Consider the following 19,902-nt stretch of genomic DNA (forward strand, 5'->3'; position numbering starts at 1 on the left):
TGTGCATGAACGCGTAAATGCCTTGACACATCTTTCATCTTTTGATGAAGTTTTTTGGAGAAACCAATCAAAGGCTGCCACTGTCGCAAAGTTTGAAGATCGGGTGCAACAGGTGCACCGATTTTTTGAACAAGTGCTATACTGGTTTGAGGGTGATATGGAAGACAATGTTTATTTTGAACGAAGTCCCTCCAACTTTACTAACTTTGATGTCAAAGTTCAGTAATACCAAGAAGATCTGAGGCTTGATTCGTGCACAACTTATTGCTGGAGCTAATGTTGCCTTTGCCCTTGTACTTCTGAGACATCCTTCTGCCAACTTGATGGCCATTGCCAACGCCGATGGTGATGTAGGACATCTCTTTCCCGAGGCAGAGATTCCTGCCACCATTGTAATGGGAAGACTCGAAGATAGTTCAAAGGCAGTCGAAGAAGTGGAGGTTCCAAAAGAAAAGTCCTGAAAAACGTTTATGCTCATGTTGTAAAGTAAATACTTCAATACTTGATGTAGCCGGTTGTTCGGATGCATTGATTTAAGCTAATTCATCGGAAGGTGTATATATGTACCTCCCTTTTGTTTGTGATTGCGTCTAATGCTGTTGGCAAGGGTTAGTATGAATAGAGCAAATCTTAATTACTCGTTTTACATCTCTATTATGATGTATATATGTAAGTTTGTCGGCAGCAAATTTCTTGAGTGATCAGCTCATGTTGCGAGTTTGCGAAACCCGTTGTAAGTGCAACTTTTCTTTCAACCGACGATGTATGTTTTCGCGGCAACCCCCGAGCGAGTCGATGGAACTAAGCATGCTGATGACTCCGTCGCTCTTAAGTACTTCTGTAGTTTAAAGTACCGGTCATGGGTCTTTTCGTAAGTGTGTAGTTGTTTACCCTTGCTATCTGCAACACCCTCATAATCTTGAGGCTTTTCTAGCAAAGGATAAAAGTAAGATTCCCGTTAATTTTGCCTCGTAGCACTCGTAATTTTAGAGGCTTTAGATGACAATCTCGGGTGAAATTTTGAGTAAACCAATGTTCGCTATAGTATAAGAAAAAGGTTCTTGATAAACTTTGTTCGGGTGCCCCGGATTACTGCAATACTTCAGATAAACGAAACTTGAGTCTTTATTAATAAAGTAAGCTAAAAACGAAATGGCTTAAAAAGCCTTACTGAAAGTGAGAAAGATAGATATGCATGATGTTGCCCATCTTCTTTAAACAAGAGGAGGGTTCTTCTTATCTTCGATCTTGTCTAGAGAGCCGGTGGCTTTGGTGGCGTCGATGATTCCATCAGAAGTTCTTGCAGCAAGCGCTAGAGTTTTACTGTCTTCGGCAGAGGCCTTGCTATCAGCTGCCGAAGGCCCAACTGCTGAAACTTTCAGAGCAGGGTCATCCGGTTTCTTTTTCGATTTCTTGATGCTCTCGTCCTCTTTATCTTTAAGTGCCAATTGTTTAGGAGGGAAGTCTACATCTTCTTGCTTTATTCCGAACTTGGCAGCAAATGCTCTGAAACTCGCGGGCACAGTTATCTGAGTGTGAAAAACTTCCATAGACTGTGATGTTGGTTCCATTATTGCCTGGCATCTTGAGCTTGAGATACGCATAATGTGGCACATCCATGAACTTGGCATAAGCTGGTCTCCCGAGTATAGCGTGGTACTGCGATTCCCAATCCACTACCTCAAACTCTATCTTTTCCTTCCTGAAATTATCAGGTTTCCCAAAGACAACATTTAAGTAAACTCTGCCAAGAGAGGACGCTGGTAAAGTGGGGAGGATGCCATGAAAACATGTATCAGATTCTTCCAACATCCTCATTGTAATTCCCATATTCTTGACTGTGTTCACGAATATCGGATTTAGTCCGCTTCCGCCATCCATGAAGACTTTGCTCATATTGTACCCTCCTATTTGTGCCTCAACTACCATGGGGCTTTGGGATTGTCATCGGGTGATCCGCTCTGCTGAACAGGATACTCTGAGATGACCAATTGATATATTTTGGAATATTTGCCATATTACTTTCTGCCAGGTTGATTTCTTGAGTTAGCTTCTTCATCTCCCTTCTCGAAACACTAGTTTTGTGGATCATTCTCATCTGTCCCCGTGGTGGAGGGAAGGACTCGTTAGAGTTACGAGGCTGCACTTGTTGAACTTGGTGCTGAGGTGGTGGTGGTGGCGGAGGGTTCGGCTGCTGCTGCTGTTGAATAAACTTCTGCTTCTCGATAAACTGTCGACAAACCTTGAGCAGGTGGCTCGACTTCTTCTTGTCATCCTTAGAATCAATATATGCATGCAAGTAACAGGGAGCGTTTAACTGCTCAGCAAAAGGCACTTCTGGGATCCTTGAGGGTCGTGGTTTGTAGTTGCCATGATTCCCTGAATTACCGCGATTGATGTCCTGTCGATCATCCCGCCTATCATCGTACCGATCATCTCGGCGATCAGAATATCCTGCAGCTACCATGTTGGTATCATCGTATCCGTGCTCTTTTCTTCTCTTACGGCGATCTCTTCGACTGCATGAATCATGTCTCGGCTAGTCGTCATCTTCATCGTTGTTGCGTGGTCAAGGTTTTCGTATGTTATCCTCGCCATCAGCCCAGCTATTGGCGATTTCCATTAACTTGGTTAAGGTCTTCAGCTTCTTTCGTCCAAGTTCCTCTATGTAAGATTCTCGTCGAATACCATCACTGAAAGCGTCGATTGCTCTATCGACGGAGACATCTTCGGCAGCATTCAAGAGTTTAGTGAATCTCCCGATGTACGTGTGCATCGACTCTTTCGGGTTTTGCTGACAATGACGCAACTCCTCGATTCCAACTGGCCTTTTATATGTTGCCTGGAAATTCTTGACGAAGGCGTCAACAAGATCTTCCCATGATTTGATGGAACCCTTCGGCAGACTTCTCAACCACGCTCTTGCTGAATCCTTTATGTAAAGCTGCAAACATTGCGTTACTGCTATCTGGTTCCCTTTATGCAGTATCACGGTCTGTAGGTAATCGTCTAACCAGGACCTCGGATCTTGCTGCCCGTCGTATTTTGCAGCATCAGTGGGAGTAGGTTTGAACCTTTTAGGTGGCATCGTCTCCCGGATTTTGTAGCTTAAACAATCGGCTCCTCTTAATTCGCCGTCGTATTCCTGACTCTCTTCAGAATCATCACTATCATATTCTTCCCTTGACGCTCGCCGTCGTCGAGCTTTGTCGATCCTGCTCTGGGTAGTGTCATCTCGAGCATCTCTCAAACGATGCCTGGAACCACTAGCTTGGTCTGTAGATTTCTCCTTCCGTGGAACGAGTTTGTCTCCGAGGATCGCGAGTCTTTCCAGGGCCCCTCGATGCGCTTGTGCCATAGGACCTTTGGGTGCTGGTTGCTGATCGATCAAGTAAGCCACGAGGTTAGAGGTTGCCCCTTCAAGTGTCTTTGGTCTCAACATACCCGCAGTGTTCGTAGTCATAAAAGATTTGGACAAGTTTGATGTTATTTCTCTTGCATCATCCTCTGAGAGTCTAGATAACCTTGAATGATGCCTCCCAGCACCTTGACTGCTTCGAGACGCGCTTCCATGCGAGGCCCTCCGACGCTCACTAGATTGGTCTGCTGCGAGTAGGCGATGATTGAGACTGGCCTGCTCTTTTGATAACCGTACTCGATTCCTCTCCAAGATAGACCGATACGCATTAAGTGTTCCAACCGAAGTTCCGGCGGGAAGCGGTGTATTGTTGGTTATAGCATCTCGAGCTGCTTCCCACTCTTCCTCCGCGATAGTGTAATCGCTATCATTGTTACTGGCGCTATTTTTGGAGTTGTGTCGCCTGCTGGCGCGTGGAGTGCGATCTCCTTCTTCTCCTCCTCCGTTCCCCGCGCTTCCTGCATTGAGGATAGCATAGATCTGGTGGTGCGCCATCCTCCAGGTGGCTGTCCTAGCAGCGTTGTCGATGCTTTCTTCTCCTGGTCTATATCCAGCACTGCAGACGAACGGAGTATCGCTTGATCCCAATCCATGTCTGGTATCACAGTTTAAACAGTAGTATGAGGTCATATCAGATGACTCAGAGTCATCGGATCCGACTGACATAGACGACATCGACCGAGGGGCTAAGGGCGGATAAGAGTTTGTCGATGCTGTCAATCCAGCCGACAGGTCAATTGATGACGATGTGGTCGATCTGCGGTTGGTGAAGATGACTTCCTTGCTGATTTGGAAACGAATGGCTCAGGCAATCGAAGGACTCCTTCCGTGTTGATGTTGTAGTGAACACTTCCAAACGTCATGCACAAGCCTCCTTGTAGATCCGAAAAGGCCGGGCGGGATGCTTCGTTATGCGGAGTAAACTCGAAGGACCCGAATCGAATCAGGTTCCCCGAGCTTGGTGGCAAAGAGGCTGGTGGAGACGTCGACGGTGTTGACGAAGTTGCCGATGACATGCCTTGTACCGACAGGGTTCCCACAGACGGCGCCAATTGTCGAGGGTACTCCCCGGCAATGCCCTCCGTTTGGGTCTTAGGGTAGATGGAATCCTGTAGGATGACACGAGACATCGGTTATCAAACAAGCGGGGAGAGCGATTTACCCAGGTTCGGGGCCCTCAATGAGGTAAAACCCTTACGTCCTGCCTGTCTGATCTTGATTACTGAAAATATCGGGTTACAATGGGGTGCCGAAGGTTTCAGCTATGATCTCGTCGAGAGGCTAAGTTGTACAATGACCTAGCTCTAGACTTATGGTGGTTATGGATATTATGATTGTGTCCCTCGACAGGCCCTCTCCTAGCCCTTATATTGGGAGCCAGGTCTCGAGAGGCCTGTTCGACTACGACTAGGTTACAAAGAGTCCTATGTCTAATCTTTCCTTGTTTTCTTCGCCTTCTTGCCTTGCTCTCCAAGAATCCTTTCTTAAAATTAACGTATCGGCTCACCTTGATCGATGGATATCCTTCATGGGCCCCTGGTTGGACCGTAAGAGGTAGCACAAGACTAGTTACCCGAAGGGTAATGCCCACATCACCAAGCACATACATCATGAGCTATTATTATGTGATGAAACCAGTAGCAGGCCAGGAGGCTATGATAGATCAAATTACTAGGTTTAGGTGATGAGAAACCTTCTCTACCTCTCCCAGCTCCGCCCACCCACCAGACAGAGAACTTAGAGGAGAGGAAACAGAATCACACCGAAAAGCATGGTTTTCTAAATAATAGTACTAGGGACAAGAAAGGACAAATGTAAGCTTGACTTAAACAACTTAACAGCATCTTGAGATATACAACCTTCACCACTGAAGGAAAACATGCCAAGGAGCTGAAAAGCAACTTGAAAAATTTGAGTCACATGACTTTTAAATGGGACATCGGTTGCCAAACTAAACTTATGCTTGAACCGATAAGAGAAACTAAGAAACAAAAAAGACTGACACTAGACATAGAATAACAAGATTGATAAAATCATGTATTTATAATGAAAACAAATTACAAAATGATGTATGAGCTAACGTGAAGGACAAATGCCAACCCAGGTCTGCATAAAACTGTTTTGCATTCCGTAAGTTGCATAAAACTGATAGAACAACACAAATGTTGACCCATGTCTGCTTATAGGTAAATGCTAATCCTGGTCTTCTCACAGGTAAATATAAATTATAAAATTTGGTTTTACATTTTCAAAATCTAGATAAAACCGACAAAACGACGCATAAGCGACCCATGTCTTCTCATAGGTAAATTCTCACCTGGTTTTGCTCATAAAACAACACATAAAGCCACATGGGTCTTTTCATATAAGTAAATAAGTTTGTTAAGTATATAGACGTGCAAAGTTAAATACATTATTTCATAGCAAAACATAATGTGAAAAGACACTTTACATATACAACCGGAGGACAAAGCAAACAGCAAGAGCGCCAACAATAAATGTAGACAATCGATAATATGATTCATGTTACACTCTTTTTGGATCTATCGAGGGGCCTTACGGGACATGGAAGAATTAACAATTAAAAGCTACAAATTTAATCCACTTGACAGCAGCGATGAACAACTCAATGCCTGCCTAAGAAGCCAACTACAAGTAATGCATATCAAAACAAATTTCAAGTCACGGGCACTAATCAAACCTATGTGATTTTCGCATGGACAGAAAAGTACTCAAAGCAACTACGAATTCAGCAATTTCATCTCCCACGGTCCCATTCCACTATCAATACTGCATATAACCTTAAATGCAGCATGGTCTGATATTATGTTATACTTAAGTTGTGGTTGACATACTGAATTCTACTAGTTGACATACTGAATTATACTGGTTGAAATACTGAATTCAGTACACTCGCATTCGTTGCACTCTAAATCGTGTTCCTAGTCGTTATACGGTACGATGCCTCAATGAATCTTCCATTCTAATAACTAGACAAAATACTAAATCACCATTGACCTTGAACACAGTGAAGAATCAACAAAAAAATTAAAATAAGGGGCAGGAGGAGGGAGGTAGGAATACACACCGAGGTGATGTCGGTGATGAATACGAGGTTGGGTTGACCAAGGCGAGCGCGGGTCCTGCGTATCGCCTGAAGTCATAGGCGTGCTTCGGGTGGTGCATGCTTGATGCATGTAAAATGCATACATGAATTTTGTACTTATTAATATATATTTTCACATATTTGTAAAATATATGATGTTATTTCCATGTTTTACATTGATTTATGGGGATTTACCAATGATCCCCTTTATTTGGGTTATAACTCCGCAGAATGAAAAACTCTGTTTGTGTATTTTTCACTTCTAGATATCTATACGGAGTCAAATTGAGCTAAAATTTCTGGGACGTTATTTTTTTTACCAAGAGAAGCATCATGGACTTTTGGACCTGACCTGGAGGGGGCTGAGAGCGCGCCACCCACCTCTTTTCGCCGTTGATCGTCCAATTCGCTTGATTCTTTCACGAACCGACTTCTTCTAACATAAAAACTCCTATATATATGACCCCGAGGGTTCTCTGGAGGATAGCGCCGTAGAAACACTGAAACACGAAAACGGAGGCTGCAGCAGTGAAAATTGGAGGGGGGAACTCCGCCGGAACCGCCACTGGAGGGATATCCACCTTCTCCAACACCTTCCTCATCAACACCATGATCAAGGGGGAGTAGTCCACCTCTGGACTACGGGTTTGTGGCAATAGTTTCATCTATTTCTCTCATGTTCTTTATAGATCTTAGTACCATATGAGTTGTCCAACATGATTATGGTCATATATGTAATTCCTACGTGGTGGATCTTTATTCTATGATATTCTGCTATGATATTTGACTCTACTTTGTGTAAGATGTATTGATAGATGCATATTATGTACCCCGTTCTTAAGTAGTGGTTCTTATCCAACTTGTATGCAAGAACATGTGTGGAGTGATGTGTGTTATAGATGGAATAACATGGTTTTAGTGATTGGATAGTGACAACCAATTCATGATCTATCCGCAAGGGATAAAGTGAATACATGTGCTATGTTCGTCATGTGACAAAAGTGATGATCTATGTTTGGTCAAGGTAGCATATTTGATATTCAAACATCACGTCAAAGTATTTATGGCTATACTATGTTAATTTTTAATACAAAATTGCATGGAGTTTTCCCTTTCTTGTGAAGTATAAGAGAGATATGTTACATCATCTCTATGTTAGGACGAGATGCCCATATAAATGTGTATCTTATACATATTGAAGTTATATTCTTAATATCTCCTTGATGAACGATTGTTATCCACTACAACGTTAAAGAGAGAATAGATAAGTAAACCCATGAACCTCGGTCCAATTTTAATCTAAGAAACACCTTTCCATTGCATTTATCCTACTTTCTAATTGCAGGACTATTTTAATCCGAAAATACAAAAATATTTAGTTATCTTATTTGCACGTAAAACTCAAAAACAATCAATACTTTACTTTTTTTACTTAGTTTACTTTACTTGTCTAGTTTATTTTACTTTCGTTACTACTTTATTTTACTATACTAATACGAAACCTTGTGCTTGACAACCACACGGTGAAGTTGGAGACACAAGCCTTTATTTTATTTTGCAGGATTGCTAGAAGAAGAGAGGGAGAGAGAACTCTTTACTCATTCCTCAAGAGTTTGATATAAAACTTTGAGTCACCCTTGTGGGGAAAATACTCTGTTGACACAACACTATGCACTTGTAGTCCGAACGTCATCAACGCTGAAGTGGAGATCCGAGAGTTGGGCCACCCACACGACCACATCTGGCATGCTAGATACCTCTATCACCGCCCACTCGCCACCAGGGATGGGCAAAGTTGTGGATGTTGTCGCGGCGAGCAAGACCAGGAGAAGGGGAGGATCTTGTTCCTATGTAGAACCCTCCCGGCTCGTAAATCAGGTGATCTCTCCGATGGAAGCTTTGACATGGCATTAGGCCTTATTGTTCTGAAAATAAACTTCCATCGGAGTGAGTTGTTTTGTTTTGGCAAAGCTCAAGAAGATGCCAACACGTATGCTGAGCTTTTTTGTTGCGGACAAGGTCAGTTTCCTATTAGGTATTTCGGTATCCCGATTCATTATCGGAGGCTTACAAATACTAAATGGAAAATGGTAGAGGAAAGGCTGCAAATTAGATTGGCTAGCTGGAAGTTATTATCCTTGGGTGGAAGATTGGTTCTTATCAATTCAGTGTTAAGAAATATGGTGATATATATGTTATCTTTCTTCCAACTTCCAAACGTTATTTTCAAAAGATTGGATTATTTTCGATCAAGACTTTCTGGCAAGGAGATAGTGAGAAAAGAAAGTATTAACTGACAAAATGGAGTGTGGTATGTCGCCCAAAAGATCTAGGAGGTCTTGGGATTCAAGTCAACCTTGAGATTAAAAACATGGCCCTCCTCGGTAAGTGGATGTTCAATCTACTAAATGAGGAAGGGATTTGGCAGACCCTCCTTAGGAGAAAGTATATTGGCTCAAATGCGTTGTCTTGGGTTTCTTGGAAACCTCAGGACTCTCATTTTTTGGGCCTCTCTTATGGCAGCGAAGAAACTATTCTTTCCATATGGTTTTTTCTTTATTAAGAATGGAATGGAGATTAGATTCTGAGAGAATAAGTGGCTTAGAAATGGCACACTTAGTAAACAATATTCGGCATCGTACAATATTGTGCGACACAAGAGTGTTACGCTCACTAAGGTGTTCGAAGGTGTTTGAAATCTTCCCACCGAATGTGTTGTTCAGGGGAAGTTTGATTGGGCCTAGACAAGAATAGTGGAATGCCTTGTTCCAGTGTCTAGATCCGATCCATTTGACGCATGGGTACGATATATAATAAAAAAGATATATTTCGCTGGAATCTTGCCATGAATGGTACATTCTTGGTGGATTCTATGTGTGACGCTTTAATCCAACCGGAGTATTCACTTGATAATAATTTGAAAATATGGAAGATGATAAAAACTAAGGTGTTTGTGTGGTACCTTCGTAGGGAAGTAAAACGTGTGTGTTTGTCATCCATCCATATAGTCAGCCATCTAGATAGATTCTACCGTATACCCACCACGTAGTGTTGCAAATATTATTGCGAATATTTTCGGCAACTAGCTTAATGGTGAGGTACTTATTAGGGTGGGAGCAATTGTTGTTATTTGGTCTCTATATGTATAAATGATAAGGTTTCTAATAATAATAAAAATTCTCTCATGCATGTCATCTACCGGTGCACTACAGAGTGCGGAGCATCGGGATTTTTACGGAGGTGTCTACACGGTTAGAGGATATGGCGAGGGCTTTTTTTTCAACAAGGATGGCGGCGTGACATGAGGATTGGCCCTCCATCACCTTAGGCTATTTTTAACTCTCTTGTAGTGAACTTGTCAATAACTACAGTTTTATGCTTATTTTTGCAAGATTGGTATAGCTATGTTCGTCTTAGTTATGCTAAAGCTGACTATAATGCTTAAATTTTAAGTAATGAAGGCGTTCATTATCAAAAAAAAGAAACTTTATTTCAGAAACTTTATTTCAGAAACTTCGGCATAATATTATCATACCCTGGAAATAACTATGCCATGGCCGGTGCGGAGCTTCTCCGTCTGGCCGCTGGCGGGGCGGCGCCTCGCGTGTCGTGGCCACCGCTGGCTATGTGGTTCTGGCCGGATCTAGGCTTTTGGGCCCAGTTCTGGGCCTAGTAGGGCCCGGCCAGTTGACCTCTTCTGCCTGGGTGGGCGAAGTGGGCCTTGAACGTGGCGGTGGCGTGACCGCCGGTAGGGGCTTTCTGCGTTCATGTTGGATCCATTGTGTCGATCCGGTAGCTTCACTCGTTCGCATTGGGGGCTTGTTGTCTCTCGCGGGGTCTCCATGTTGGCTGACCCTTTTAGGGTTTGAGTCTCTGGACCAGTACGTGTTTGCCGAGGTAGGCAGCATGGCTCGGGCTATAGCTGTTTTCACAGTTATGGTGTTTCCCTCTGACCTTCAGGGTCGCGCTAGTGCAGATGTTACTTTTGCATTCATGTTGTGGTTGAACCTAGTTGGGGCTAGGTCTTAGTGTGACTCAGGTTGGAGGTGCGGTAGCGAGCTCTGTTCTGTGCGCTCTAAGTCCTCGCGACGGCGACCTGATTTTTTACCCGGTGGGATCTTAGCGAAAGCTACGCATGGCCTTGCCATTGCCGGTGATGGTGTCACCTTTCGGGCGTCGCTCCCTTGTTGAAGGCGTCCCGAAGATGATCCTCCGTATCGAACTGATGGATTCCGTCTCTCTACCTCATTTTGCTCCCCTTGGTGGCCTGCTTCGGGAAAGCTTCTTTGTAGTGTCTTGTGGATCACCCTTTGATCTCTCATTGATGTCCCAGCCCGCTCACCTCATCGGCTGGGCTACTTTTACACGGCTTGCTTCAGTAGCTGATGGCCCTCCTAGTGCCTTGGGGGCTTTGCTAGGTCGGCGTCTGATCGTAGTTTCGCCGGTGTGCCTATCCCAATGCATGTGAAAGATGTTGTGTTTCTGGTATGGACCTAGCCCGAGCTTGGTGGGTGGTGGTTCGGGGTCTGGGTGAAAGCTTTGCAGTACATTGGTCTCTGCCGCCGACGATGTTTCATTCGCGCGCCATGCACCTTCTTGGAGACGTTGCCCCCCTTTGGATCCTCAAGCTGTGTTAGGCTGCTGGCCCGTCGTGAGTCCCCCTTGGGTTCGTACTCTCTCTGGTGCAACCGAAGACAAGGCTCCCTCAACCTGGCGCTTGTTGGTGTTCTCTGTGTTGTCTTTTGTTGTTAGTTTCTCGGTCTGCACGTTGTAAGTGTGTGTTGTATATTGGTATAACTCCTAGCCGGTCGATGGCTTCGTTAATCCAAAGTCGGACTCATTTTGAGCTTTCCGTCTAAAAAAATCGCATGAAACCGTTTCCAAATTACTTTTGCGCTGAAGTTATTTTGTTCAGAACATTTTAAAAAAAATGGTTGTTCAGTTATCCTAGCTCAACGGTTGCTAGCCCGGCCGGTCCATGATCCCTCGACAAACACAAGTACTCCTACATGAACTGCAGAAGCAATGGTAGGATCATAGGTGCGCCGACAGGACGACAGTGCCGGACAACGCAGGCGTCCTAGCCTTTCGTAGCTCATCCCAGTCACCCACATACTCTCCGACGTGTCGCCCGCGCAGCGCCTCGCATGACTCGTGTCGTCAATACATCGGGACACCAGGAGGCGAGGGCGAGGGTGGCGTCCGCGTCGGCGCACACGCGCCGTCTCCTCGCCGCCCGACCCGCCGCCTCGGCGACTATATAAAGGCGCGCGTCCGCTGCTTCTTCCGTCACAACACAAGCATCAAGCAATCACAAGCAGTCTCACACATACGCACACACCACACGCACGTCCGTTTGCAGTAGGTTGAGTGAGAGCGATGGCGTCCAGGCAGCAGGAGAGGTCGGAGCTGGACAGCATGGCCCGCGAGGGGCAGACCGTCGTCCCCGGCGGCACCGGCGGGAAGTCCGTCGAGGCGCAGGAGAAGCTCGCCGAAGGTACTGTTTATATACACACATACTGCATGCAGATATATTATAGGAGTATATATATGTAATGAACCTGCGCTTGGCTAATCGCTGGTACTATCATCGTCGTTTTGTGATACGTGTTACGTGCAGGGCGCAGCCGCGGCGGGCAGACCCGCAAGGAGCAGCTCGGGGAGGAAGGGTACAGCGAGATGGGGCGCAAGGGCGGCCTGAGCACCAACGACGAGTCCGGCGGCGAGCGCGCCGCCAGGGAGGGCGTCGACATCGACGAGTCCAAGTTCAAGACCAAGTCCTAGATGAAGATGGTCTCCGCGCGCCGCTTAGCTAGCGCGCGGAGCAAGCAAGACGACTGCGCTTAGGTTCGCTGTTAGCTTACCTTGCAGAATAATGTAGGTCAGATCCTGACGGTGTGCGCGCATGTAGGCGATCATATGTAGTATGGTCATGCGTGCTTCGTAGCTGTAGTGTGTAGCCGTGTAGGTACTGATGTCGGTCAGGTGTCGAAGTGTGTCGTGGGCTCGTGGCTGATCCGCCTCTGCCCCACAGAAGTGTCCCTTGTGTGTGTCTGTTGTATCCTTGCATCTTCAGTAATGTAGTCGTCGTTGTTGAACTCTGAAGTTTTGTCACCGCTCTTCATTCAGCGACAACACGCGGGTACAAGCTTGATGACTGCCCCTAGACCAAACTGAATAGGAGAGGTCAAAGTACCAAAACCCATCTAACATGCGACAGAACAGGCCGAAACACGGAAATGTGCCAACGCACTAGCTCCATCCGCACTAGGGACAGCCAACAAGCTACGTCCTTCCGATCGTTACACGAGGAACGAAAGTAAGAAACAGATAGTACGTACCACGGTACCAGAGTTCGTTGCTTGGTACCGTCTCAGCAGGTCTCAGCTTCAGAATGGAAATGCAGGCTTTAGATAGCGAGTGGGTTATCAACGAAAGGTGTTCTACCGGTGGCAAGGATATGGCTCTTGCAGCATATGAACGCCTTGCAGACAAACCATTCGCGAAGAGCGGTTCCAAGTAATGCAACGAACTTGCTCACATAATCAATTGTTCTGCAACACTAATTTCGCCCGTATAGCATAATATCTCAGGGTGTTCCTCCAAAACGCAAGGAGAAAGGCATTTATCGAGTGGCACTTTCCATGATGAGAAACAGTTTGATCATACAACAGTAATGTTCTGTGTTCAAAATTACGTTACACAGCCACTGATGACATCAAAACAATCTGGCGTCGTGCATCTACGGTCTACCGTATGCGTCGGGGGGGCATTCCTGATTCTACCCTACCGCCCAATCAAAAAGCTTATACATATAAGGGTTGCTGCAGCTTTTATTCCACTAACTGTTGTACAAAATGATCTGTCCTTGGACCAAAACATCCCGAGCTTCACTTCAGGTTGGTTTGCATCGGTCAGTGGCTGGTCGCCAGGGCGGTAACCAGCAGGCCGAAGACGAAGAACGGTTGCGCACTCGCCTGCGATAATCACAGCAAGATGGTGGGTATCTGCTGCTTGCATTTTGGAGGAACAAAATGAATAGGGGGAGACTACTGAAGCTAACGCACCTGGTACTTGACGTCGTACTTCACCGGGTCCTTCAGGAAGTACTGGAACTGCTCCAGGAAATGAAGGATTAGAATGTGCAGAACACTAATATGGTACGCCTAATCTCGAAAAAAAATGTGCAGAACGCAAATAGGGACAGTTTGCTAGGCAGGAAAGCTCTTCTATAGTTTTCTTGTTTGGGTAGCTATGCAGATAAGGCTGTTGTTCATATACGTCTGAATGAATCTGAATGACTTGATATATTTAATTTGGTGGCGTGGACAGGGAACTTAAACAATGGAAACATCTGAAATGTAAAACGAAAAATAGTTTCCAAACGTCCAAGTAGATTGACCAGCTTACCTGCAAGATCACCTGGGGAATTGTTAGTCCAAGTAGTGCTAGGGCATAATACAGCTTGCCGGTGCTCAAGAGGTAGGCTGAAAAATGGAGCTTCAAGATCAGGATAATTTTCCAACATAAATTTAGGATAGATAGTGGAATCAACATAAGTTTCCTCTGCTCCCTATTTATACTGGTAGATATAGTGTTCTTCTCATTCTGCCAAATAGTAATAGTTATATGTAGCAAGCTTTAGGTGTAGTTTGCTGACATCTGAGACTTCCTGGTACTGCCATTTTTTTCTGAAACATATGTTGTGTTATTAAATTTTACAGCAACTTCCGTGCAAAGTTCCTTCAAAGCTTCCACCGTCAGGCTAAACAGAAGTGTGATCTATCTCACAACCGGCTTGTCACATTGTGGTATTTGTAGGTAGTTGCATAAATCCATGGACCACTTAATTATATGTTAAACGACTGATAATTTAATAGTAAGCTTTGAAGGTAGAAACAAAGGAGAAAAAAATGTGTCCATACCTGCAACAGATAATTGAGTGATGTCAATTGCTCCAACACATATCCATTTTGCAGTTTCCATACCAAAAGCAACAGGAAGTGACTACAAAAAAACGTAAAACGATAAGAGAGGTGCTTTGACAATAAACCTATAACAAAGAGAAAAAATAGTAACCTGCAGTCCCAGAGTTCGATCCCCCTCGATACTCTTAAAGTCATTTACGATAGCAATCCCGAGCTAGAAAAAAAATACAGTCAGCAACCATGACGGGCATGCATGATTACAAACAAGGAAACATATCATGAAATATACAAACCCCAGCTATGCTGTACAAGCAAGTTAGGACAACAATATCAGGAGTAAGAGTTCCAAATAACGCCTGGCCAGCCCACCTGCACAAAAGATATGGAAATTTTACGGTACGCCACTGTAGAGTAATTCTAGGCACTGAATTCTATTCTGGAAGTTATCTTCCTACTTATTCCTCAGGTATTTTTTATATCGGTTATACTAAACCCAAAGTCTCTGTCAGATTTTTGTATGTCTAGGTTGATTTCTGAAAGGTGCAACTTCAGGTTAGAGAAAAAAGCAGATTGAAGACAGACCCTTTTTTATATTGTTTAACCTAAACTAATTAAGTCCCAAACAGAATTCACACATTCTCAGATGACAGTCAGACACTGCAGCAAGCTTCACATGTACATTCCAGATGGAAAGTAGTAATGGTGGCTGTCTTGAGGCGAATTGGCAGCCATGAATCCTTATAAAAAAAATCGCAAAAAAAAGAAATCCTTATCAAAATGTTTCTGTTGGAGCCAAGTGGATTGGCTACTACCTACACCTCGTGACATTTGCTCTGGGAGTCGATAAATGTGAATAACTAACTTTGTTTATCAACCATAACTACCAAGACATTTGAGGTGATGCATGAATCCCTAAGCTTACTTGACAGGGCTATCATCAACGTTGAAGAACATGGACTCAACCTTGGCCATCATGGACCAGCTCCTGTAACCAAGAGATCTGGCTATGGATTTGCAGGGATGGGTTGTGAGGTTGGGAAGTGGCAGTTGTGATGAGACTGAAGGCAATATGTTACCACTAAGGAAAATACACTTCCTTCTACTTTGGTAGTTTATTATGATTAAACCTAATTCCTTTGACCATTAGATAAAAAATAGTCATCCACAAGAATTAGTTGCTACTAGAGTGTTAAAGAGCCCAAAAATATAGATAATTCTTCACGTGATTATTGGTGATATCCAATGGAGCATTATTTATCGAACATGAAAAGAAGATCCACATATTTCACCGTACCAGGGCAAGCCAATGTAACTCGCACCAAGAGCAAAATTTCCTATCCATCCATTCTGCTTGAGCTGAAATGTGTAATAATAACTACATATGAATGTTTCTACCAAATAATTCACGACACGCAGCTATTCCAAAGAACAAGATGTGGAGTGCATAGAGCACAAGTACTCAAGTACCTTCAGAGGTGGTGCTGAATATATGTAAGAAAGCAAGGACCCACCAAGAGCAAGGTAAAAAATAATAGGAAAATCATGCCCTGCCTGAAATGAAGCAATACCATAAGGAAAAAAGGAGCATATATCCACCGTCTTAGTATTCTGAAGCAAGTCTTCTGGCGACTTACCCATATATCTAACAAAGCACCCAACCCAAGACCTCCTAACAATAACACCCAGATCTGAGTGATAACCTGGATTCAATCAGCATCATTAGCAATATGAATAAAATATTGAATGGCTGACATCAGCCTTCAGAAGAATATCATCAAGAAAACAATTAGGTTTGAAAAATTGCACGGATGTTTGTAGCAATACATACTTATCAAGAAACAAACTCCTTTGCACAAAAAGGGCCAATTTCGAATAAAAAATTAAACAGTAACAGCACAACAATAACAAGCAAAGTTGCGCAGACTCTAATGTGAATCCACATGATTAAAAAGGAGGTCGCTGTTTTTGAAAAAAGAAGGGACAATGAAAGTTATGTAGTTAAACAAATAAGATCAGATGATCCATCAATGTTTGAAATGTGGCATTGCTAAGTTAGGTAATGAAATAATGACATGAGAAAAAATGCATTGCTTATTACTGGTATAAATTTGAAAATAAAATATAAATGTATGCAAAATGTATTACCACTGGATCTTTATTCCAAAGAAACTTACAATGGTATAATCTTTGTGGCAAATAACTCATATTTTGTTAGCCAAATTCACAAAGTTACTCAAAACTAGAAGGGGTGCTTATATATTTGGAAGGAACAGGTAGAATATTCTACATTGACTGTTTAGCTTTAAGAAAAGAAAAGGAGAAACAATGTGGCATATTTCTTAAAACATAAGAAATCAACAAGTTTGCTTTATGCATCGGAATAAAATTTGCGAAAGGATTAACATACATGTCTAAGTTGTCGGTGTTCGTGCAAACCAATATGTTTGTTTGAAAAAAGCAAGTGTATCAGATATCAAGCTCAATGTTTGCTTATTTTATAATTGAATGCTGGCTTAAAGATTAGCCCAGAGGTACCCTGACCCAATTGAAATTAGATAAGTTCACTAGTTTAAGAAAAGGCAGTAATCAATGACGACAGATATTATGAATGAATATTTCGAGGAATTAGTTAATTTCTAGTTGCTAAAACAAAATGGGATGACAAGCAAACCTACGAAGTGGTCAGTAGTTGATTGAAATCATGAAACTATACAGATTATAATTACTATTCATGGAATAAATCTCACTCCCATATATATTGACATACCTCATTTTCTGATATAGCTCCTGAAGGAATAGGACGGTAAGGCTCATTAATAGCATCAATGTCCCGATCATACCAGTCATTAATTGTCTACAGGCAATAATATTTGAAGCTGACATATTTTTTTAGTACAAATATTTCTCAACAAAAAAAAAATACATGAGGTCGCAATAAGAACAGAGCAAACGCAATAAACCTAAAAGTAAACCTGTGTGTATCCTGTGAGACATGGACCAGACATTAGCATGCAAACAATAGATTTTGCAACATCTTCAACTGTCCAGTGGAAATTTCCTGAAATATGAGAAGTTCAAAGAAACATAAGCAGTTATGCATTATAGTTGTATTGTACACCAAGAGAAACTACGTTCATGAGCAAAGAAGCTGCACTGGTATGGTATTTTCATCCTAAACCCTAGTAGTTCTAGGCTTCTGGGATGGTGAGAAAAGCTACTGTGTGTTAAGCTCCATGCACTAGTCACTTGAACCAAAAGTCCGAACTGACGGGGGAATTTAGAATAAATTGTGAAAGCCAGGATTTGAACTCAAGACCTGGGGCTCTGATACCATGTTAAGCTTCATGCACTAGCCACTTGAACCAAAAGTTCGAACTGATGGAAAGGGAAAGGCAATCTACTTATACACGTCAACACTGTGGACCTACAGAGCGTAGACAGCATCACTTACCCGCACAACTTTAGTTGCCAGGTCAGTAAATTCTTCCTTGACGCTTGCAGGGATGATGCACACATTTTATACAGTTAACTAGCAAATCTAATGCAGTAACGACATGTCGCAAGTGGAAAAATACAGTTGCCCAATTCCACTCAAGTTGAAGTGGTTATTTCGAGGGTAGAAGTATACGATATTCATGTAACAGGTCGGTGTTATAATAGGCCATAAAGCATAGTAGCATACCAGAGGCAGCTGCTCCACAAAGCACTCCCCAGACAAGTGGAGGCCATGTCACTGGCTTGGTAAGTTGAAGACGGATCTTCCATATGTTCTATACACAATGTCAAAGAGGAGGTCAGTGAGAAATATATCATTTCTAGTTGGCATACAGAAGTAGTGATTAGCCTAAGCGCATGGCTATTAAACACAAGCAATGCTAACATTTCTAATTAGCAATCCTTCTGGGAACACGATGAGAACTGGTCAACCTGTAGCATACATTGGCTGCATACCAAATACCCAATTCAAAACCTGTCCAACCATTTAACAAACCACTCCGATTTGGATTCATGAATATACTGCGATGTGAAACCAGCTCATGTGAACAGTTTGAGGAACTCACAGTTTCTTGCTTGGCGCCCTTGATCCCGAGCAACTGGTTGAAGCTCGACCCTGCCGCCGGCGCCTTCTCTGGGACCTTCGGCTTCGTTGCTACCGTGCCCAACCCACAAAAACGAAGCACGCATCAGAAATTTGACAGAAACGTCTAGGAATCAACCACAGAACAAACTGAACTTCATAGGGGACGCGCGCGCACTTTCTTTAGCGTCTGCGTCGGCCGCGCAGACCACCGGGAATGGCCGCCGCCCTGCAAATGGACCTCACATGCATCAGTACAGCACGCGGTTGCATACATACACAATAAATCAATACGCCAGAGAGGGAGAGAGTACGGTTGAGGGCTAGCGAAGGGGGTGGTGAGGACAGGGAGCGGAGAGGGGGGCGGAAGGTGGCGGAGGAGGACGATGTGGCGGCGGCGGCGGCGAGAAGGTGGGAGGTGGCCATGGGGAAGGAGAGAAGAGGAGCCAGCCGCTAGCTGCTTGGAGTGGACTGTGGTCTGTGGGGAATAGGAGGGGAGGATAACGCCGGCACAGTCTCGGGGTTCTTCACTTGCCCGCCCAAGCCTAGGGGCTTTTTTGATTCAAAGGAATCGATTAGAATTTTTGTAATATTTGGATCCATAGAAAATTTTCTTGTAAATTATTTGACTCATAGGATTGTAATTCTTTGAAATTCCTACAAAGGACTTATGTACACCATGTTTTAGAGGAAATTTTTCCTTCATTCTAACCTTTTTTTACAAAAAAATATTGGTTTCCTGTGCAATCAAAACGCTATTGGATTTAAAATTCTCTAGTTTAGCAATCCTACAGGATTGGAGAGGACATGGCATTCAAATCCTATATTTTCCTTTTCTTGTGTTCTACAAATCCTGCAAATCAAACGAGCCCTAGAATTGGAAGGTTTTTGGAAACAGATTTTCCACGCGAGAAATATTACCAAATACCAATATAAGAGAAAATAACTATTTTGCTTTATAATTCTTGTCGTAGTTTTATTTTAAATTATGTACCTCATCTGTTTTAAATTAGTCGACGCGGCTTTACTCAGATTTAGTCTAGATATGTATATATTTAAATGTGTTTTAATATTTAGGCTTGCTTATTCTTTAAAAACCGTGTCAACCAATTTAAAATGGAGGGAATAATAAATTTAAATCATGTAACCCTCATAGTACTGACCACATTATTTGTTAGACATAAGAGAAACTCTCGCCCCATCCTCTAATAGAATTGTTGGTTTAGAAACTATGGGCTAAAAGGCCACTTTACTAGACCAGTAAAAAGATTTAGATGTGTGTGGCCTAAAGAGGTTAAATTAATGATTTAAAATAATTATGGTTTTGATTTAAATAAATGTGAAAGTAAATTAAATGTGATATTGTGATGGC

General features: G+C 43.2%; 2 protein-coding genes across 3 annotated transcripts; one reads left to right on the forward strand and one right to left on the reverse strand.

Moving 5' to 3' along the window:
- The first annotated feature begins 11,903 nt into the window (after positions 1-11,903).
- On the forward strand, positions 11,904-12,467 carry LOC124649094 (em protein CS41-like). 2 transcript variants are annotated; one of them, XM_047188767.1, is made up of 2 exons: positions 11,904-12,066; positions 12,145-12,467. In XM_047188767.1, the coding sequence occupies exons 1-2, from the start codon at positions 11,904-11,906 to the stop codon at positions 12,306-12,308; spliced, it is 327 nt and encodes a 108-aa protein (XP_047044723.1). In that variant the 3' UTR covers positions 12,309-12,467. The 2 variants fall into 2 exon arrangements, with proteins under 2 accessions (XP_047044723.1, XP_047044724.1); XM_047188768.1 differs by having other exon boundaries at positions 11,904-12,021.
- A 681-nt stretch (positions 12,468-13,148) lies between these two features.
- LOC124706360 (chlorophyll synthase, chloroplastic-like) lies at positions 13,149-19,026 on the reverse strand. The gene is made up of 15 exons (XM_047238026.1): positions 18,845-19,026; positions 18,709-18,759; positions 18,514-18,602; positions 18,135-18,222; positions 17,425-17,510; positions 17,220-17,306; positions 16,087-16,152; positions 15,920-16,003; positions 15,747-15,808; positions 14,746-14,821; positions 14,604-14,666; positions 14,450-14,531; positions 13,935-14,011; positions 13,592-13,639; positions 13,149-13,501 (listed from the first exon to the last, which is right to left on the reverse strand). The coding sequence occupies exons 1-15, from the start codon at positions 18,954-18,956 to the stop codon at positions 13,439-13,441; spliced, it is 1,134 nt and encodes a 377-aa protein (XP_047093982.1). The 5' UTR covers positions 18,957-19,026; the 3' UTR covers positions 13,149-13,438.
- Between the last annotated feature and the right edge of the window lie 876 nt (positions 19,027-19,902).

Source organism: Lolium rigidum, chromosome 4 (genome assembly GCF_022539505.1).
Source record: "Lolium rigidum isolate FL_2022 chromosome 4, APGP_CSIRO_Lrig_0.1, whole genome shotgun sequence".
NCBI lineage: Eukaryota > Viridiplantae > Streptophyta > Magnoliopsida > Poales > Poaceae > Lolium > Lolium rigidum.